The sequence below is a fragment of the Schistocerca nitens genome, chromosome 8, assembly GCF_023898315.1.
Source record: "Schistocerca nitens isolate TAMUIC-IGC-003100 chromosome 8, iqSchNite1.1, whole genome shotgun sequence".
Classification (NCBI taxonomy): Eukaryota; Metazoa; Arthropoda; class Insecta; order Orthoptera; family Acrididae; genus Schistocerca; species Schistocerca nitens.
In genome coordinates this window covers 146,583,862-146,607,088 of record NC_064621.1, presented here as the reverse complement: position 1 = coordinate 146,607,088, position 23,227 = coordinate 146,583,862, and the positions used below count along the sequence as shown (strand labels likewise).

The 23,227-nt window shown below is 45.0% G+C and overlaps 1 protein-coding gene across 1 annotated transcript in view; it reads right to left on the bottom strand.

Moving 5' to 3' along the window:
* The window catches only part of LOC126199455 (protein O-mannosyl-transferase TMTC2-like), a 1,057,651-nt gene that overhangs the window by 515,123 nt on the left and 519,301 nt on the right, over window positions 1–23,227 (bottom strand). Inside the window, exon 11 of the mRNA XM_049936376.1 lies at window positions 3,581–3,666. Coding sequence (XP_049792333.1) covers window positions 3,581–3,666 — 86 coding nt within the window. The remainder of the gene's footprint in view (window positions 1–3,580; window positions 3,667–23,227) is intronic.

Sequence of the window (23,227 nt, the reverse complement as noted above, 5' to 3'; positions counted from 1 at the left end):
TGGAGATAAATGACACCATGTATCCTCGGCCGGCTGCTGGAGAGAAATGACACCATGTAATCTGCAGGAGTGTCCATAAATCCGTAATAGTACGAGGGGGTGGAGATCTCTTCTGAATAGCACGTAATTCCAAAAACGCTCAGTAATGTTCATGTCTGAGGAGTTTGGTGACTAGCGGAAGTGTTTAAATTCAGTAGAGTGTTCCTGGAGTCACTCTGTAGCAATTCTGGACGTGTGGGCTGTCGCATTTTCCTGCTAGAATTGCCCAAGTCCGTCGGAATGTACAATGGACATGAATGGATGAAGGCAGTCAGACAGGGTGCTTACGTGTCACCTGTCACTAGTCGTATCTAGACGTATCAGAGGTCCCAATCACTTCAACTGCAGACACCCCATACCATTACAGGGCCTCCACCAGCTTGAACAGCCCCTGCTGACTTGCAGAGTCTATGGATTCATGAGGTTGTTACCAAACCCGTACACGTCCATCCGCTCGATAGAATTTGAAACAAGACTCGTCCGACCAGGCAACCTGTTTCCAGTAATCAACAGTCCTGTTTCGGTGTTCATGGGCACAGGTGAGACGCAAAGTTTTGTGTCGTGCAGTCATGGAAGCTACACGAGTGGGCCTTCGGCTCCGAAATCCCAAATCGATGATGTTTCATCGAATGGTTCGCACGCTAACACCTGTCGATGGCCCAGCATTAAAATCTCCAGCAGTGTTCGGAAGGGTTGCACTTCTCTCACGTTGAACGATTCTCTTTAGTCGTTGTTCGACCCGTTCTTGAAGGATCTTTTTCGGTCGCAGCGATGTAGGAGGTTTGATATTTTACCCGATTCCTGATGTTCACGTTACACTCGTGAAATGATCGTACGGGAAATCTCCACTTCATAACTACCTCGGGGATGCTGTGTACGCCGGCCGCTGTGGCCGAGCGGTTCTAGGCGCTTCAATCTGGAACCGTGCGACCGCTACGGTCGCAGGTTCGAATCCTGCCTCGGGCATGGATGTGTGTGATGTCCTTAGGTTAGTTAGGTTTAAGTAGTTCTAAGTTCTAGGGGACTGATGACCTCAGATGTTGAGTCCCATTGTGCTCAGAGCCATTTGAACCATTTGATGCTGTGTACCATCGCTCGTGCGCCGACTATAACACCACGTTCAAACTTACTCACATGTTCATAACCTGCCATGGTAGTAGCAGTACCCGATCTAACACCTGCGCCAGACACTTGTTGTCTTAAATAGGCGTTGCCGACCGCAGCGCGGTATTGTGAGTGTTTATGTATCTCTGTATTTGAATACCCATGTCAATAACAGTTTCTTTGGCGCCTCAAAATCGTTCAAATCGCTCTGAGCACGATGGGACTTAACTTCTGAGGTCATCAGTCCCCTAGAACTAAGAACTACTTAAACCTGACTAACCTAAGGACATAACACACACCCATGCCCGAGGCAGGATTCGAACCTGCGACCGTAGGGGTCGCGCGGTTCCAGACTGTAGCGCCGAGAACCGCTCGGCCACACCGACTGGCTCTTTGGCGTCTCAGTACGTTTGTGTGTGTGTGTGTGCGTGCGTGTGTGTGTGTGTGTGTGTGTGTGTGCGAGCAAGCGCGCGTAAACGCATATATCTATAATATATGTTACAACTAGAATATTGTTGTGTACAGTATAGTTCAATTAATGTAACTGAGGGTATCACAGGTCAAACAGTAGAAGTGACGTTTCACGAGAGAGTGATGTAAACCAACATCCGTTAAGCTAAAGTGTGGATCAGTTCCGACTGCCTGCATAGTTCTGCACTCTCTCAAGTTAAAGTTTATGTTCTAAGCGAATGCCTGGACTGCTTTTACAGTACCAGTATAAGTTAAATGGCGTACAAAAGAAGATTTGCTGCCGTCTTTAATCAACCTTCAGGTATACAGTTTTTTAAAGTAGTGCAATAGCCTAATCCGTATGGTTTTTAAATTACTTATAACAATATTTAATGCAAGTCTAAATAGACCCAGTTTGGAAGCAGTGGAGGCAAAATCAGAAGATTGACACAACGTATCACAAGTGACTTGGACCTGGTTATATGTACTTGGAATGTGATAATGCAGAGAAACCACTGAAATACTTACTTCATCCTCAAGGTAGGATGGAAGCAGTAAAAAAGGCTAGCGTAGAGTTTTCGGTAGTGGAACTAACACCAGAAAACTTTGTGTCAGTAAGAGTTATGGATAACGCAGCAGAGGATAGAGTTACTAAAGGCACTCGTTGAGGAACATTACTAGGATAACGATCAGCAAACAAAAGCCTCTAACAGTGCAGTTCAAGTTTCCACAAATACGTGATCTTGCATTTACTGAAGCTGACTTTAGGAGGCACAATATTGGCCGCCATCATGCCTCTTCTGTAGCCTGTGCAACAAGATGAGTGTGGAATGAAATCTGAGAATTGGAAAAATCTTCAGGAACTAAAGAACTACATCCCTCGAATTCATTTTGGATTCTATAACAATATATCCCACACCCAGACAGCAGTTACCATGGGTGCAGGAAAAGAGAGGACAAAGGGGAGGACGTGGTAGAAGAATGAGACGAGAAATGCTGAAAATGCACAACACAGTGGTTCAGCTTGTGTTTCCCCAGGAAGGGCATTCTTCGGGAGATACCACAGAAGGAACTGATTCTAATATTATGTTTAAAGCACTGACTGTGAGTTGATTGTAGAAAACGACAAAGAATGATCTCTCGTACGTGTTGGAACCATGCCAATATATTTTCGTTTTGGTATTTTTATTTTTACTCATGTATTGTTTTTCAGCTTTTGATATTAATTTTCTTATTGATTTTTTTAAAACGAACATATGTTGTTGAGATAATGTGTGTTGTACTAAAAACATCTTCAGAATAAAGCACAATAAAGGAAATGTTTTCGCTCTTGTACCTGTTTTCCTGTAAAAGTTTTAAGAAACAATGAGCATTTTTATAGTATTTTTAATATACTGTAAAAAAATACTGCAGAAAGACTACAGTCTCGAATCATACCTACCACTACGTAGGGGCTAACTGACCATTATAAAAATAAAAAAAATCAAATGTTTCGGTAGTAACTGACGTAATTTATAAATAGCCACTTAAGTTTGACAGCCATTTACTAAGCTTGCTTCAGCAAGCATTTGTACCCCTTGTACTCTCACACCCTCAATCACATCCTTCTACAAGCTTAGGATGAAAAATTATATTATATCATAATTATAACTATGTAGGAACTAGGCCTGTATAAAGTAATAACACATCATATTGGAGGACAATTTAATAAAACTCTAGGATGTTAGAGGGAGTTGAACTTGTGAACATTTTGAATGGGATTTCCAGTTCCAGTATTTTCTTTCAGCCATGAGAACCCTTCATACAGCTTTGATCACAGCTGAGGGTTGGGAACTGTTTCCAATTCATGACCTAGGCACAAGATGAAATACTAGTAAATGTGAAACCCTACTTTTTTATGAGCATACAAACCATGCTCGATGACTTACCCAAAGTGTGTAATATATATGCACTTTATTAATTTAGAGAGATTATGCAGCTGACTTACCTGCGAGGCTAGGCCGGAAGCTTATGGCAGTTTGGTAGCTTTGTGCGGCCTCCTCCAGCCGCTGCTGCGACTGTAGCAACACGCCCCTGCAACACCAGCACGGTTTTTGTACGGCGTATACAGTCAGGCTACAACACACGCCACGAGAATAACAAAACTATCAGATACAGGTGGTACAGCAGTGACGGCAGAGGCAGGCGTAGGTGTGATGTACAGGGAAAACGACTATATACAGTGTATTTCAAAACTAGACAGCAAAACTTCACGAATGGCTTTCTCACACAACAAGAAGATAAAAGTCTAGTAAACATTGGCTCTAAAATGCATGCCTATGCTATGCTATATATAAATTAGACTGTATGGATGTATGCATGTATATCTGTTTGGAATCTCCTCCTAAACCACTAGATCGATTACAGTTTGTGACACGAACAGCAAACTTCACGACTGTCAGCGATGTGTGATTCCTAATGTCCTAGTTCCAATAGGAGCAGAGATAACGACAAAAACGAGTTTTCTCAATCCCTGCCATATAGGCTGCCTGCACGGCAGGTATGTTGTGTAGTTATACACACATCAAAAAAAGTTTTGCATCACTTCGGTTCCGAGAGTTCCGGAACCTGTACACAGAATTGGAATATAGATCAACATAAACATCATTTCCGCCATTGTTCTTGCTTCTCACATTGCATGTTGTACCACCATATAGCGATACCATCAGAGGTGGTGGGCCAGATTGCTGTACACATCGGCAGCTCTACTACACAGTCCTCGTGCATTGATGCATGCCTGTATTCGTCGTGCCATACTATCCACAAATTCATCAGGCACTGTTTGTCCCACTCCTCAACGGCGAATCTGAGTAGATCCCTCAGAGTGGTTGGTAGGTCACGTCGTCCATAAACAGCCCTTTTCAATCGATCCCAGGCATGATCGATAGAGTTCATGTCTGGAGAACATTCTGGTCACTCTAGCCGAGCGATATCGTTATCCTGAAGGAAGTCATTCACAAGATGTGTACGATGGTGGCGCGAATTGTCGTCCATGAATGCGTCACCAATATGCTGCCGATATGTTGCACTATCGGTCGGAGGATGGCATTCACGTATCGTACAGCCATCACGGCGCCTTCCATTACCACCAGCGGCCCCACATATTGCCACCCCAAAAGAACAGGCAACCTCCACCTTGCTGCACTCGCTGGACAGTGTGTCTAAGGCGTTCAGCCTGAGCGGTTTGCCTCCAAACACAACTCTGACGATTGTCTGGTTGAAGGTATATGCGACACTCATCGGTGAAGTGAACGTGATGAACAGACCATTCGGCATGTTGTTGGACCCATCTGCACTGCACTGTATGGTGTCGTGGTTGCAAAGATGGATCTCGCCATGGACGTCGGGAGTGAAGTTGCGCATCATGCAGCCTGTTGCACACAGTTTGAATCCACGACGTCCTGTGGCTGCACAAAAAGAATTATTCAACATGGTGGCGTTGCTGTCAGGGTTCCTCCGAGCTATAAACCTTAGCTAGCGGTCATCCACTGCAGTAGTAGCCCTTTGGTGGCCTGAGCGATGCATGTCATCGACAGTTCCTGGCTCTCTGTATCTTCTCCATGTCCGAACAACATCGCTTTGTTTCACTCCGAGACGCCTGTACACTGCCCTTGCTGAGAGGCCTTCCTGGCACAAAGTAACAATGCGGACGCGATCGAACCGCGGCATTGACCGTCTAGGCAAGGTTGAACTACAGACAACGCGAGCCGTGTACGTCCTTCCTGGTGGAAAGACTGGAACTGATCGGCCATCGGACCCCCCCCCCCCCCCACCCCCCTTATAAGCGCTGCTCATGCATGGTTGTTGGTTGTTTACATCTTTGGACAGGTTTAGTGAAATCACTGCACTGTCAAAAGGACTGTGTCCATGATACAATATCCACAGTCAATGTCTATCTTCAGGAGTTCTGGGAACCGGGGTGATGCAAAACTTTTTTTGATATGTGTGGTATTGGCTTGCCATATTGAGTAGCTTTATAAGGCAGCCTACACAACAGGGCAAGGAACTGTCTTCAAGCCCCAAAGTGAAGGCTGCGCCGCATGACAGGTGTGTACTGGCAATAGTATCGCCTTCTTTATCGACCTGTTTTGAAGGAGCTATGCTTGTGGATGGCTATAGCTGGGGGAAGGTATTCCTGGACAGAGGAAGGTATGGGCAGAGGGAAGGGACATTAGGGAATAGATACTCAAAGAGGGGCAGAGGAGAATGGATAGAGAGAGAGGTGGCAGGAGGGGATTATTAGGGTAAGTGGGGAAGGAGAGGAGGGACAGAGAGAGGAGGGGCAGGAGGTTTTGGATAGGGAGAGAGAGATCGATAGCGTGAGAGAGGCAGGATAAGATGGACAGGGAGGAGGGCAGTAAGAGATGGACACAGAGAGAGGGAGGAGAAGTTGCAGGAAGCAGAGATGGACAGAGAGAGAAGAGGCAGGATAGAAAGAAGGAGAGGGAGATGCAAGAGGCAGGTGAAAAGTATAGAGGGGTAGTGCATGAGAGAAAAGGAAGAGGGGGAGGAGATGACCACGATTTGAACATTGCAACATTGTACATTCCCTTTTGCCTTATAAAGTGGAAGTTTGTGAGCAAAAACCTGCTGCTTTTTCTCACTGTATTAACAGCATTTTATAAAAACATTTTTTGTATTCTATACAGATCATCACCTGAAGATGTGCATATAATTCTGTGAAACTGGTTATGTTACCTAATAAAGGAATCTGTATACAGCTAATGTGGCACTGAAGAGTCTTAATTCATTTTCAAAAAAATTTTAATGATTTTTTAACATTATTTTGGATAATTTTTGGAAATTTCTTTACGATAACAATGTTGTGTTGGCTTAGTATCGGCCTGATTTATCGACCTGCTTCTCATGATAGACTGTATGTCAGGAGCAAATAAATGATTTTCAAGCTCCTGATCTGTAGGCTGCTCTGCTTGATAGGTGTATCAGCTTGCTTTCTTCAACTATAGCGCAGGGGCTACACATGCTGCTGAGCATGGTTGGGGACAGGTTGAGATGGACAGAGAGAGGGGAGGAAGGGGAGATGTAGAGGTCGGAGGCATAGGGAAGTAGTGGGCAGGTGGAGAAAGAAGAGGGGGAGGCAGAGATGGAAAGAGAAGGGGGGAGGATGTGGTCAGAGGCAGGGGGTGGGGAGAAAGTTATGCTTAGAGAGAGGGGTGGATGAAATGGACAAAGAGAGGGAGGGGGAGGAGATGAAGTGACAGAGAGTGGCGAGTAGGAGAAATACAGAAGCTGGACGATGAGGTGAACAGATGCAGGGAGAAAGAGATGGATACTGAGAGGGGGAGGAGGTGATGAGTTCAGTATTTGTGTTGAATGCATACACAGGTGAAGCTGTGGGGAAAAGGCTAGTATATATGTAAAGCATCATCTATGTTTGCATGTTTTGATGACTGGGGTATTCTCCCAATCTCCTGCATAGGTTCCAAACAAATTTGTCACACAGTCAGAAAACTTCACAAGTATCACCTCTGTGGAGTTTATAACCCCCTGTCTCTAACAGGAGCGGACGTATAGGAAAAAAGTGTTTCTTAGCCCCTGCTGTATAGGTGTCCAGTAAGACAGGTGTGGTCTGTGGGAATAGTTTTGGTCTGCCTTATCAGAGACGCTTGTCAAAGCAGCCTACACATCAGGAGGAAGAAACAGTTTTCCTGCCTGAACATGTATGCTGCCCTGCACCTCAAGCATATTGCACTGGAGTAGTATCAGCTTGCTTAATACACCTGGTTTGCATGGCAACCTATATGTCAGGAGCAAAAAGTGGTTTTCAAACTTGACATGTAGGCTGACTTGTATGACTGACATGTTGCAGGAGTAGTATGTGCTTGTTTTATCAACTTGTTTTGTAGGAGCTACATGTGTACATTGGCATGGCTAAGGGAAGATGAATAAAGGATGGGATGGATAGAGAGAATGGGGCAGTATGGGATAAATACTGAGACAGGGAGCAGGAGAGGATAGAAAGAGATAGAAGGCAGGAGGAGATGGTTAGGGAGAGAGAGGGGGAAGGATGGGAGTGAAAAGTTGGGGCGGGAGGGGATGGATAAGGAGAGGGAGGAGATGATGGGAAGGGAGAGGGAGTGAGGAGATGAACAGAGAGGGGGACCAGATGAGACGGAAAGGAGGAGAAGGAGGAGATGAGCAGAAAGGGGATGAGAAGGAGACAGAAGCAGAGATAGATTTAGGAGGAGGGGCAGACGGACTGAAAGAGGAGGGAAGAGGAGGTGTACACGAGCAAAGCCGCGAGGAAAGACTAGTATATGTACCAGAAACATGAGGCTATAGTAAGAATGGAAGTGCCATATTGGAGTGCTCGGATTAGGTAGGATATAAGACAGTGCTGTAAGTTTCTGTCCTGCAGGAAAGGAATCAAAACTTCAAGTGAAAGGATATCAATGATAAGATTCGCTGATCGTATTACTATCCTTAGTGAAAGAGAGGAACAATTACAGGACCTGTTGAATGGGATGAACGGTCAAATGAGGACACAATATGGAATGAGAGTAAACCTAAGAAAGACGAATGTAATGAGGAGCAACATAAACGAGATTAGCGGTAAAATTAACGTCAAAATTACGGACCCTGAAGTAGATGAACCTGCTACTTTCGCAGCAGAGTAGCACATGACAGAAGAGGCAAGTAGGATATAGGAAGTAGACTAGCACAGGTGAAGAGGGATTATTGGCCAAAAGAAGTCAACTGATATCAAACATAGGCCTTATCAGGAAACAAATTCTGAGAATATACGTTTGGAGCACAGCATTGTATCGTAGTGAATTATGGACAGTGGGAACACCGGAAAAGAAGAGAATCGAAGCCTCTTGGATGTGGTCCTATAAAGGAATGATGAAAAGAGGTGACTATTAGAATTAGAAATAAAGATGTTCTCCCCAGAATCGCCCAGGAGTGGAACATTTGGAAAACATTGACAAGTTTAGGCATGTTTAATAACATATAACTTCCATGGTACTTGAGGGAATCATAGATGGTAGGGACAGAGAGAAATCGATATGTGTCCAACAGTAATTGAAGTTTTTGTCAACAAGTAATATTCTGCGATGAGGAGTCGGCACGGGAGTGGAATTGGTGGCGAGCCGCATCAAACCAGTCAGAAGACTGAAGACGAAGAAAAATAAAGTAGGTGTCTTGCAGGGAATGCTCCATTTCCCTGTATTAGTTTTCTCACTGCCCTAAGTCCTCTTCGCTCCATCGGCCATGGGTTATTTTGGTTTGAAAGTACCAGAATTCTGTAAATTCGTCCACTTGATGCTACCGTGTTCTGATGTGAAGTTTATCGATAACCTCTATTTCGTCTGTCTTTACTATTTTCGTCTTCCTTTGGTTTACTCTCGGCCGGTATTGTATGCTTAATAGGCCGTTCATTTCTGTATAGGTCCTGTACTTTTTTGTTATTTTCACAGAGGATAGCAATGCGATTAGTCACGAATGTAATAGCGTTCTTGAACCTTTCTTTTATTTTTTTTTTCATTGCTTCTTCGTCATAGTTTTTACAGCGGAGGAGAAAATTTGCTTGTCTTACGCTCTTTCTGATCCGAACACGTCTCTCTTTGTCTTCAATTTTTATTGTTCCATCTTTAGTCATGGGCGTAGTGTGCGTATATTACCAGTCTTATTGTGCTTCTCTGAGGATTTGTGTTATAAGGACTGCCTGTCTGGTGTTTTTATCTTTTCTAATGCCAAACTGGTAATCATCTAGCGGGTTATTACTTTCATTTTTTGTTCTTATAATTAGATACTATTCTGGTCAAAAATTTGGATGCATTAGCTGTCAGGCTAATTGTGCGATATTTCCCGTGTTTACTTGCCCTTGTTGTCTTAGGAATTGTTTGACTATTAGTTTTCCTAATGTCTAATACAATGTCTCCACACCCACAATTCTACACGTTTACTTGATAATCGTGTTGTGCCACTTCCCACAATGATTGTAGAAATCACGAAAGACTGCTATCTGTCGTTTCCGCATTGCTGGAACACGGGTCTTCCAGAGCAAAGGGATGGCGGTTATCGCTGGAACAACCGGTTTTCGGATACATCTGTTTTTTCCAAGCCAGTCTAACCTGGCTTTCAAAACCGTTCAAAATAATCGGTTTTGAAATAACCGATTTTCTGCTTTTTATTCCTATTATTGTCTGTAATAAACGAACAGAGACTGAAAAAGTTCGACTTCCTCAGTTTCAAGATACACAGAATCAAAATATAAAATTAAATAAGCAAATAATGGAAATCTTAGTCCGTTTGCCATTCACTGCTTTTCTCGGACAGTGACAAGTGGTTGAATAATACTAAAACACACCAGATTCTCTTATTGATACATATTTTTGAAACACTTTTCAAAAATCATGTTGTAATCAGGGATCATGCTACTATGTGGGCACTACGATTAGTCAGTATTAAAGGGTGAAAACTGAGGTTGAAGCACTCTGTTTTTCGTGTTAATTTGTCCGTTTTCAATGGATACAAGCAGATAAAGGCATATTATATAAAAACAGGCAGTATATCAGCTACTTTCTACTTTTAGTGTGAACTGTGAATGAGTTGTCCTTAATCTTTTACTTTATTACTGTTACCATAATTTCTTTCCTCTTTTATTATTTCGTAGAAATTTTACTTAACTCTGTCCGAACAGGCCATGAAGGCTCAACGGTACCAACCGGCCGCCGTGTCATCCTCAGCCCACAGGCGTCACTGGATGCAGATATGGAGGGGCAGGTGGTCAGCACATCGCTCTCCCGCCGTATGTCAATTTGTTCGATTTCTACGTTTATTATAGACAATAATAGGAATAAAAAGCACAAAATCAGTTATTTCAAAAACCGATTATTTTGAACGGTTTTGAAAGCCGGGTTAAACTGGCGTGGAAAACAACGATGTATCCGAAAACCGGTTGTTCCAGCGATAACCGCCATCCCTAAGCTACTTCTCATTCAAGTGGCTCCTCAGTTTGCCTCACAAGGAGTGAGTGCACCTCGCTTGCCAACAGTGTTCGGCAGACAGGATGGTCAACCATCCGAGTGCTAGCCCAGCCCGACAGCGCTTAACTTCGGTGATCTGAAGGGAACCGTTGTTACCACTGCGGCAAGGCCGTCTGCATTTTGTAGAAATGGCAGACAATTTTTTAAATCTTGTATTGCAAGTGAAGCATTGTACCTCACTGCTACGTCACTTAGTAAAATATTTCCACACCATGGTTGGTGCCATTCTGGTAGACAACAGGCGTCTGGCGACGACATCGAGGAAGTACCACATAGACCAGATGGGGCAAGTCCTGTACACTGCAAGTACACACGTACCACGCCACTAGGTAACAGGTACATTATTGTCTCGGCAGTGGTGTGCCAATTCTTATGGAATATGTTTGTTGCTCGTTTCTGTTGGGCTTCGTTATTAAAATAGCACCGTTTGCTTTTCCCATTTTTCGTGAAAACGCAGTATTTCAAAGCAATGAAACTTATTCGTTTTTAAGGTTTATTTAAAAACGAAAAGAATTATCACTGATATTTCGTTTTTTATCCAGTTTGTAGTAAAAACTCAAAACACTTGTTATAACCGAGACCAAATAAGTGCCGAAAAATATCCGCTACTCAGAAGTAAAATACAAATATAGGTTTTAACCGGTCGGTTTTTTCCATCCCTACCAGAGCTCTGTCAAACTCTGACTCTAATACTGGATTGCTAATGTCCTCCAATACGACACTCGTTTCATCTTTCGTCACATTAGCAGGCAGTTCGTCCCCTAGTAGAGAATTCCTCTGGCACTGTTAATGTTGACGCATTTGCAGTCAGATTCTGCAAAAGTTATTTTTTCCTTCTTTGTATTGCTCTCGGGGGTTGGGGTAGGTGACGCTATCACCGAATGTTGGGCACGAACTCCGGTCTCTCAGAGCTTCTACCGAAATCGCGTGGAAGAGGGGGGGGGGGGGGGAGGTGGAAGTCGCTCTCAGCCGACGTTGTGTCTACATCTGGCTGAGTGCTGGGTCCCATGCTCTACTGGGAGTGAAGCCGCTGTCTCTATTGATCAGGCCGTCGACCACTCGTGTTTCAACAGCCTCCCTTAGAATAAAACCCAAAACGACCACCTCTGCCTTGGTACTTCTGGAAGTGCTTCCTATCTGGTACCTCTCCTGTATCTCCTGCCCTACTGCAAGTATACCTCCCCCTCTTCTTATTTTCGAACATTGTATTTGTTATTACTTGCTGTAATTTACTGCAAATGTTTCGTTCCCCCACAACAGCGCTCCTATCTTGCATGATTAATAGGCTAGTCAGTTCATACGCATAGATTTTTCTGAATTTTCCTTTAAATTTCGTGTCCTACACCCGTTAAAAGATACTGCAGTACGAATAGGTTACAAACACAAAGCACGTGTTGCTGCTTGCCATATAATTCTCATTGCACCATGTAGCAGATCGTACAAGTAAATGACAACAATATATAGTACTAATTTGTAATCCCTATGATTTTTAAACACGCACACATGGGATGGCCATATGCACATTTACAGATGGTGGTAGTGTCGCAAGGCATAAAACGGCGGTGAATGGCGGACCATTAGCGGAGCGACTGGCGCACTGAGCGGACGCATTGCGTAGCTCGTTCTGCTGCCTTGGGGTCTCCCTTCCCGCTCAAAGCACTCTCCTCGTCGAGTTGGAGATAGAAAGAGTAATTGTCATGTGTATCCTGCAAAATTGTCGTGTTTGCACTTAACGGATGCGCATATTGTGGTTGTAGCGTTACCGTTTGCCGGTTTCCTGGCGAGCGCGGAGGCTGCGGCCGGGATCTGCGCGACCGAGGAGCCGTTCTTGGCGCTTCCCTTGCCGGGCGCGTTTCTTTTCTTGCCGCCGCGGGGCATCCTCCCCGCTCCCCAATAGGATATTAGGGATTTAGCAGGCCAGGGCCCGTTGCACTGCACGGTTACCCGCGTCTGCAGAGGCATAGTAACTGGCTCTGGTGCGGATGTCTGCCACTTAGTTGTGGAGGTGAGAACTAAACACCTTCCAGTGTCCCATGGCGGCACCAAAAACTGACTGACTGTTAATATGGCTTCAACAAGTCGTTCGAGGGAATCCTCACAATTAGACCGCTGCGGCTCTCGCCAGAGAACCCGCAGTCAGAGTAGGGCCGCACAAACAGCTAACACACACAAGGCTAGTGTGCAAACGGTGCATGAGGAGGAGAGCTCTGACAGTTCTGATAGTTCCGACAGTTCGGGTACAGGTAGACTTAGATAGGACAGAGTCGGAAAATGATAGGAGAGAGTCGGAAAACGATAGGAGAGAGTCGGAAAAAGATGGGGAAGGCGAACAGCAGGAGCAAGTTATCGTAAATGTACCGGCCGCGAACTCATTCTCAGCCCTAGAGAACGAAGACGTGGACGGAGAAGGCGGAAGGCAGACGGTTAGGCGCAAAACAAAAGAGCGAGTACCGCCAATCATCGCCTATATTACAAAGGGAAGCCCGTTACTCCTCGAGGAGCTGCAAGCGGGCATAAAGGGGAAATTGACGGCAGTATATCGCCCTAGGACAACGAAAATTCAGGTGGAAAATGTAGAGGATTATAGGAGGGTTAAGTCGGAACTTGAAAGAAAGGAAATCGAGTTCCACACATATACTATCGACCCCAAACAGGCTCTGAGAGTAGTACTAAAGTACCTACCCATCGATGCTGAGGAAGAGGACGTAAAAAATGAATTAATAGTGGAAGGATTCATAGTACACTCGGTTCACCAATTCTCAACCCTCCTCCCCCCCCCCCCCCCCCCCCCGACTGCAGAAGAAAGTCACGGTCGCAAGAAAGAGCCGAATTTCTTGGCGGTGTTAGAAAACAATGAGGATGCTCAGCGGGTGTTCAAACTGCGATACCTGCTGAGATTCCGAATAACTGTAGAACGGTATAATAAACCGGAAGGTTCTGGGCAGTGCCATAGGTGTCAAAAATTTAATCACTCGAGCAGCAACTGCAACTTGCAGCCGAGATGCGTAAAGTGTGCAGGCCACCACCTTACCAAGTTATGCAAGCAACAGAGAGTGGCAAACCCGGTGTGTGCCAACTGCGAAGGCCCCCACCCAGCAAACTATCGCGGCTGCGAAGTATACCAAAGATTGGTGCAAAACCAGAGGCAGCAGAAAACTGCCCTAGCAACAACAGCCGCATCAAATGCTCAGGCTCGTCAACAGCCAAACTTCGAAGTGCGAGCAAGAGGTTTCCCGAGTATGCGACCACACAGGGCAGCTATGCCCGCTCCCACCGTCCAATCTACGTCCGCGGCACCCCCTGCGCCAGTGCAGGAGACGACCCTCCCCGCAGTCCCATCTACACCTCCCCCACCCACAATACAGGCTTCACCTCCACCGCCAGTTCTGGAACAGGCAACTGAAACAACAGCAAACGATACTGCAGTCCCAGCGCAGGAGCAGCCACAGGTGGGGCCTAGCGCGGACAGCGATCTCGGCAGTTTTCTGAGGGAACTCAGAGAACTGGGGAAGCTGTTTGCGGGGATAAACCTGGGAGCAGTAATACAAAACGTGAAAGAAACCATAGCGGCAGTCCGAGCCGCGAAAGATAGATACGCAAAAATGTTAGTAATTGCTGAAGCAGCTATGACGCTCTTCTGTAATGAACCATAACAGTACTAGAGAGTTCAAAACGTTAACATGGAATACAGACGGCATATCCTCAAAGATCCCATAGTTACAATCATCCTAGATCGTCACGTCATAGATATAGCCTGCGCCGGCCGGGGTGGCCGAGCGGTTCTAGGCGCTACAGTTTGGAACCGCGCGACCGCTACGGTCGCAGGTTCGAATCCTGCCTCGGGCATGGATGTGTGTGATGTCCTTAGGTTAGTTAGGTTTAAGTAGTTCTTAGTTCTAGGGGACTGATCTCAGAAGTTAAGTCCCATAGTGCTCAGAGCCATTTGAACCATTTAGATATAGCCTGCATTCAGGAGACGTATCTACAGGCGGCCGATCGATTGAAGGTGCGAAATTATTCCGTGCACAGGGTCGACATGCAAGACCACGCAGGCGGAGGAGTCGCCATCCTTGTGAAGCGGAGGATTTGTCACCAGACGATAGAAATGCCAAATCTGCCCACGGTCGAGGGGGCCGGCATAGAATTAAAAGTCGGTAACCACATAGTTAAAATAGTATCGGCATATAAACCCCACATATCAACTTCGGCGCACAGGACCTTCAACACCTGATCGAAATTGGAGAAAGAGTCATAACAGCAGGGGACTTGAACTCCAAAAGTGTGGACTGGGGGTGCAACACGACAAATGCTGGAGGTTGGAGATTGAGAAGGTTTATCGAGAGCAATCCCCAAGGAGGAATAATTGCTCCCGACGAGCCTACTCACACCCCCTACAACCCCGACCATGCACCGGACATCCTAGATGTCTCCTTGTGCAGGGTCCTGCATTGAAGGGCTGCGCCAACAGCCCATTACGAGTTGAGCTCAAACCGGATCCTGGCTGTCCTGGAATGTGCAAATGTCTAAGACACAATCCGGAGGATGGCAAACACAGCTGGTAACAATATACCGCCCTGGTAGGACAACACCTGGAGGACATTCCGCAAATGCGGAACGAGAGGGAGGTGGACTCAGCAGTAGAGTATTTCACAAACGTCCGCCAGACCTGAGCTCAACAGACAAGCACCAGGCTAGCCACCGAGCCTGGCGCCAGGGACCTGCCCCCTGATATCTGGGAGCTGATATTAGCAAAGCGGCGCGTGAGGAGGGATTGGCAACGCTATGGCGACCCTGCCATCGTCGTTTGCTTAGGCGGCTAGAAGCCCACGTAAAGGAAAGACTGATAGAGCACAGAGGCCTCTGCTGGGGAGAGAAACTTAGGAATGCAGAACAAGACATGAACCGAGTATGGAAAATCACAAAAGCGCAGAAGGCTACTCCCAGGGTAGACAGGTCGCTCCGAGGTCCAAATGGGCTAGTATACAACGACGAGGATAAGGCAGAATTACTGGCGACATCGTCAGAGTCACAATTCCGTACTCACGCCATCGAAGATGACGAGAGTGACAGGCAGGAAGAAATAATAAACGGACGAGTGGCTCAATTGAGGCAAGAAAGGCCAGATACAGAATTTACTCCTGTTTTGCCTACCAACGCAGTCACCTACTTCACCATACGATACAACCAGTGCCTTTCCCTAACGTACTTCCCAAAAGCCTGGATAACTGCTCTGGTCGTAACCCTACCTAAATCCAATAAGAACCTTATCCTTCCACAAAACTATAGACCCATCTCACTCCTGTGCTTTCTAGGGAAAGCACATAGCACCATCCATCAATCCCTGCGCCTGGTGGAGCACATACGCAGGGCGAGAGACCGGAAACACAACACAGGAGCAGTCTTTCTCGATATCGAGAAAGCATTCGACAAAGTCCGGCATGATGGCTTAATAGTTCGTAGTAATACACGGCAAATCATCGAGTAAAACTGAAGTGATATCAAGTGTTCCCCAGGGAAGCATACTGGGACCTCTGCTGTTCCTGATCTATGTAAATGACCTGGGTGAGTTCTCTTAGGTTGTTCGCAGATGATGCTGTAATTTACCGTCTAGTAAGGCCATCCAAAGACCAGTATCAGTTGCAAAGCGATTTAGAAAAGACTGCTGTATGGTGTGGCAGGTGGCAGTTGACGCTAAGTAACGAAAAGTGTGAGGTGATCCACATGAGTTCCAAAAGAAATCCGTTGGAATTCGATTATTCGATGAATGGTACAATTCTCAAGGCTGTCAATTCAATTAAGTACCTGGGTGTTAAAATTACGAACAACTTCAGTTGGAAAGGCCACACAGATAATATTGTGGGGAAGGCGAGCCGAAGGTTGCGTTTCATAGGCAGGACACTTAGAAGATGCAACAAGTCCACTAAAGAGACAGCTTACACTACACTCGTTCGTCCTCTGTTAGACTATTGCTGCGCGGTGCGGGATCCTTACCAGGTGGGATTGACGGAGGACATCGAAAGGGTGCAAAAAATGGCAGCTCGTTTTGTATTAGCACGTAATAGGGGAGAGAGTGTGGCAGATATGATACGCGAATTGGGATGGAAGTCATTAAAGCAAAGACGTTTTTCGTCGCGGCGATATCTACTTACGAAATTTCAGTCACCAACTCTCTCTTCCGAATGCGAAAATATTTTGTTGAGCCCAACCTACATAGGTAGGAATGATCATCAAAATAAAATAATAGAAATCAGAGCTCGAACAGAAAGGCTTAGGTGTTCGTTTTTCCCGCGCGCTGTTCGGGAGTGGAATGGTAGAGAGATAGAATGATTGTGGTTCGACGAACCCTCTGCCAAGCACTTAAATGTGAGTTGCAGAGTAGTGATGTAGATGTAGTTGTAGATACAAGTTATCCCAGTTAGGCATTCCAGGACGTATCATCAGCATGACTGACTCGTTTCTGGCGGGGAGGTAGTACCGCGTCAATTGCGGCAAACATGTAAGCGCGATCAGGGACGCTGTGGCAGGAGTTCTGCAGGGCTCAGTTCTTGGCTCCATATTATACTCGCTATACACAAACGACGTGCCAAAGTCGGCAGGAGGTGAGATAGCGCTTTATGCCGATGACACGGCGGTTTACAGGAGTAGCAGCAACCTCAATTTCATAGCAAAAAAGCTGCAGGAGCACTTGGACGAAATCGTAAAATGGTGCAATATTTGGAAAATAAAGATAAATCCTGAGACTGGTTTGATGCAACTCTCCATGCTACTCTATCCTGTGCAAGGGTCTTCATCTCCCAGTACCTACTGCAACCTACATCCTTCTGAATCTGCTTAGTGTATTCATCTCTTGGTTTCCCTCTACGATTTTTACCCTCCACGCTGCCCTCCAATACTAAATTGGTGATCCCTTGATGCCTCAGAATATGTCCTACCAACCGATCCCTTCTTCTGGTCAAGTTGTGCCACAAACTTCCTCATTAGTTATGTAATCTACCCATCTAATCTTCAGCGTTCTTCTGTAGCACCACATTTCGAAAGCTTCTATTCTCTTCTTGTCCAAACTATTTATCGTCCATGTTTCACTTCCATACATGACTACACTCCATACAAATACTTTCAGAAAAGACTCCCTGACACTTAAATCTATACTCGATGTTAACAAATTTCTCTTCTTCAGAAACGCTTTCCTTGCCATTGCCAGTCTACATTTTATATCCTCTCTACTTCGATCATCATCAGTTATTTTGCTCCCCAAATAGCAAAACTCCTCTACTACTTTATGTGTCTCATTTCCTAATCTCATTCCCTCAGCATCACCCGACTTAATTCTACTACATTCCATTATCCTCGTTTTGCTTTTGTTGATGTTCATCTTATATACTCCTCTCAAGACACTGTCCATTCCATTCAACTGCTCTTCCAAGTCCTTTGCTGTCTCTGACAGAATTACAATGTCATTGGCGAACCTCAAAGTTTTTATTTCTTCTCCTTGGATTTCCTAATCTAATTCCCTCAGCATCACCCGACTTAATTCTACTACATTCCATTATTCTCGTTTTGCTTTTGTTGATGTTCATCTTATATACTCCTCTTAAGACACTGTCCATTCCATTCAACTGCTCTTCCAAGTCCTTTGCTGTCTCTGACAGAATTACAATGTCATTGGCGAACCTCAAAGTTTTTATTTCTTCTCCTTGGATTTTAATACCTACTCCGAATTTTTCTTTTGTTTCCTTTACTGCTTGCTCAATATGCAGATTGAATAACATCGGAGAGAGGCTACAACCCTGTCTTACTAACTGCCCAACCACTGCTTCCCTTTCATGCCCCTCGACTCTTATTACTGCTATCTGGTTTCTGTACAAATTGTAAATAGCCTTTCGCTCCCTGTATTTTACCCCTGCCACCTTCAGAATTTGAAAGAGAGTATTCCAGTCAACATTGTCAAAAACGTACTCTAAGTCTACAAATGCCTGAAATGTAGGTTTGCCTTTCCTTAATCTTTCTTCTAAGATAAGTCGTAAGGTCAATATTGCCTCACGTGTTCCAGTATTTCTACGGAATCCAAACTGATCTTCCCCGAGGTCGGCTTCTACTAGTTTTTCCATTCGTCTGTAAAGAATTCGTGTTAGTATTTTGCAGCTGTGGCTTATTAAACTGATTGTTCGGTAATTTTCACATCTGTCAACACCTGCTTTCTTTGGGATTGGAATCATTATATTCTTCTTGAAGTCTGAGGGTATTTCGCCTGTTTCATACATCTTGCTCAAGAGATGGTAGAGTTTTGTCAGGACTGGCTCTCCCAAGGCCGTCAGTAGTTCCAATGGAATGTTGTCTACTCCGGGGGCCTTGTTTCGACTCAGGTCTTTCAGTGCTCTGTCAAACTCTTCACGCAGTATCGTACATCCCATTTCATCTTCATCTACATCCTCTTCCATTTCCATAATATTGTCCTCAAGTACATCGCCCTCGTATAGACCCTCTATATACTCCTTCCACCTTTCTGCTTTCCCTTCTTTGCTTAGAACTGGGTTTCCATCTGAGCTCTTGATGTTCATACAAGTGGTTCTCTTATCTCCAAAGGTCTCTTTAATTTTCGTGTAGGCAATATCTATCTTACCCCTAGTGAGATAAGCCTCTACATCCTTACATTTGTCCTCTAGCCATCCCTGCTTAGCCATTTTGCACTTCCTGCCGATCTCATTTTTGAGGCGTTTTTATTCCTTCTTGCCTGCTTCGTTTATTGCATTTTTATATTTCCTCCTTTCATCAATTAAATTCAATATTTCTTGGTTTACCCAAGGATTTCTACTAGCCCTCGTCTTTTTACCTACTTGATCGTCTGCTGCCTTCACTACTTCATCCCTCAAAGCTACCCATTCTTCTTCTACTGTATTTCTTCCTCCCATTCCTGTCAATTGTTCCCTTATGCTCTCCCTGAAACTCTGTACAACCTCTGGTTCTTTCAGTTTATCCAGGTCCCATCTCCTTAAATTCCCACCTTTTTGCATTTCTTCAGTTTTAATCTACAGGCCATAACCAATAGATTGTGGTCAGAGTCCACATCTGCCCCTGGAAATGTCTTACAATTTAAAACATGCTTCCTAAATCTCTGTCTTACCATTATATAATCTATCTGATACCTTTTAGTATCTCCAGGATTCTTCCATGTATACAACCTTCTTTCATGATTCTTAAACCAAGTGTTAGCTATGATTAAGTTGTGCTCTGTGCAAAATTCTACAAGGCGGCTTCCTCTTTCATTTCTTAGCCCCAATCCATATCCACGTACTACGTTTCCTTCTCTCCATTTTCCTCGAATTCCAGTCACCCATGACTATTAAATTTTCATCTCCCTTCACTATCTGAATAATTTCTTTTATTTCATCATACATTTCTTCAATTTCTTCGTCATCTGCAGAGCTAGTTGGCATATAAACTTGTACTACTGTAGTAGGTGTGGGCTTCGTATCTATCTTGGCCACAATAATGCGTTCACTATGCTGTTTGTAGTAGCTTACCCGCATTCCTATTTTCTTATTCGTTATTAAACCTACTGCTGCATTACCCCTATTTGATTTTGTGTTTATAACCCTGTAGTCACCTGACCAGAAGTCTTGTTCCTCCTGCCACCGAACTTCACTAATTCCCACTGTATCTAACTTTAACCTATCCATTTCCCTTTTTAAATTTTCTAACCTACCCGCCCGATTAAGGGATGTGACATTCCACGCTCCGATCCGTAGAACGCCAGTTTTCTTTCTCCTGATAACGACATCCTCTTGAGTAGTCCCCGCCCGGAGATCCGAATGAGGGTATATTTTACCTCCGGAATATTTTACCCAAGAGGACGCCATCATCATTTAATCACACAGTAAAGCTGCATGCCCTCGGGAAAAATTACGGCCGTAGTTTCTCCTTGCTTTCAGCCGTTCACAGTACCAGCACAGCAAGGCCGTTTTGGTTATTGTTACAAGGCCAGATCAGTCAATCATCCATACTGTTGCCCTTGCAACTACTGAAAAGGCTGCTGCCCCTCTTCAGGAACCACACGTTTGTCTGGCCTCTCAACAGATACCCCTCCGTTGTGGTTGTACCTACGGCTATGTGTATCGCTGAGGCATGCAAGCCTCCCCACCAACGGCAAGGTCCAAGTCCGTAGCAGTCATATTTACTAGGAAACTTACCCCCCCCCTCCACCCCCCCAAACAGATGTATTTTTGTAGCTGAAAAGGAAATAGAAAATAGGATGGAGTGGCTCAGCTACATACCTAGGCCTTGAACTAGACAAAGGCTTAACCTTCGCAAAGCAGATAAACAGATCCATAGGTGGAGGCTACATTGCTTTCATCCAACTGTACCCACTCTTAAAAGGTGGGGGACTCAGCATAGAAACGAAACTTAGATTATACAGGGCCGCTATCCTGCCAAGTATGTTATATGGATCGGAATTTTGGTCCATGGCAGCAGACATCTGCAAAAAATTAAAAGACTTCTAAACAGAATCCTCCGCGTCATCGCCGACGCAGACCGCTACAGACCAAATACACACATTAAGGAACTCTTAGAGGAACCATCCATCTATACCTATGTTGTTGTTGTTGTGGTCTTCAGTCCTGAGACTGGTTTGATGCAGCTCTCCATTACCTATATTAAAAGAAAATCAGAAAAACTCTATGAAAAGGCACCTACCTCGACCCACCAACTAATAAATCAGTTAGGATCCCATTATCCTGATGCTACAACATTATATCAACATTAACCAGAGAATTCAGTGCGTAACAGTTACAGACAAAACAGGCAGACATGCAAACATGATTTAGATAACCTACAAAAGCTATTCCTCTAAATATCATAAAGCCATATTAGAAGTCAGACGGGCAAAGCCCTGTGGTGCTTCGGTGGAACATTAATATAGATAAGGAACTCTACCTTCATCTGTACTCAGGTGATTCAATTGAAAAGTTTCCCGACGTTATTATGGCCGCAAGATGGGAATTAACAGGCTTTGAGCATGGAATGATAGCTGGAGCTAGACGCAGCGGACTTTCCATTTGGAACATTGACAGGGAATTCAATATTCCGAGAGCCACAGTGTGCGAAGAACACCAAACTTCAGGCATTACCTCTCACCACGGACAACGGGGTGGCCGACGGCCTACACTGAACGAGCGAGAGCAGCAGCGCCCTTGTAGAGTTCTCAGTGCTAATAGATAGGCAACACAGCCAGGAATAACCGCAGAAATCAATGTAGCAGGTACGATGTACTTATCCGGCGAAATTTGTTGCTAACAGGCCGTGGAAGCAGACGATCGACGCGAGTGTATTTGCTAACAGCACGACATCGCCTGCAACACCTCTCCTGGACTCGTGACCATATCGCTTGCACCCTAGATGACTGGAAACCCGTGGCCTGATCAGATGAGTCCTGATTTCAGTTGGTAAGAGCTGACAGTAGTTTTCGAGTGTGGCGCAGACTCCACGAAGCCATAGACCTAAATTGTCACTGTGCAAGCTGATGGTGGCTCCGTAATGGTGTGGCCTGTGTTTGGACTGGGTGCTCTGGATGTTCGGCTATTTGGAGACCATTTTCAGCCGGTCAAAGACGTCACGTTCCAAAACAATGATGGATGACAGTGTGCCATGTCCACGTACCACAGCTGTTCGCCATTGGTTTGCAGAACCTTCTGGACAATTCAAGCGAATGGTTTGGCAACCCAGATCACCCGACATGAATCCCATCGAATATTTATGGGACATTATCGAGAAGTCAGTTCGTGCAGAAAATTCTGCACCGCAACACTTTAGCAATTATGGACGGCTATAAAGGCAGCATGGCTCAATTTTCTGCAGGGGGTTTCCAGTGACATGTTGAGTCCATGCCGTGTCGAGCTGCTGCAGTACGACGGGCAAAAAGAGGTCCGACACCATATTAGACTTCTGTCACCTCAGTGCAAATGAGTGCTGGGGGTCTTGTCTGCTTTTTTGGCATTACGGTGAAACATCTACATCTACATGGATACTCTCCAAATCACATTCAAGTACCTGGCAGAGGGTTCATCGAACCACCTTCACAATTCTCTATTATTCCAATCTCGTATAGCGCGCGGAAAGAAAGAACACCTATATCTTTCCGTACGAGCTCTGATTTCCCTTATTTTGTCGTGGTGATCGTTTCTCCCTATTTAGGTCGGTGTCAGCAAAATATTTTCGTATTCGGAAGAGAAAATAGCTGATTGGAATTTCGTGAGAAGTTTCCGTCGCAACGGAAAACGATTTTCTTTTAATGATTTCCAGCTAAATGCTGTATCATTTCTGTGACACTCTCTCCCATATTTCGCGATAATACAAAACGTGCTGCCTTTCTTTGAACTTTTTCTATGTACTCCGTCAGTCTTACCTGGTAAGGATCCCACACCGCGCAGCAGTATTCTAAAAGAGGAGGGACTAGCGTAGTGTAGTCTCCTTAGTAGATCTGTTACATTTTCTAAGTGTCCTGCCAATAAAACGCAGTCTTTGGTCAGCCTTCCCCACAACATTTCCAAAGTGTTCCTTCCAATTTAAGTTGTTCGTAATTGTAATAC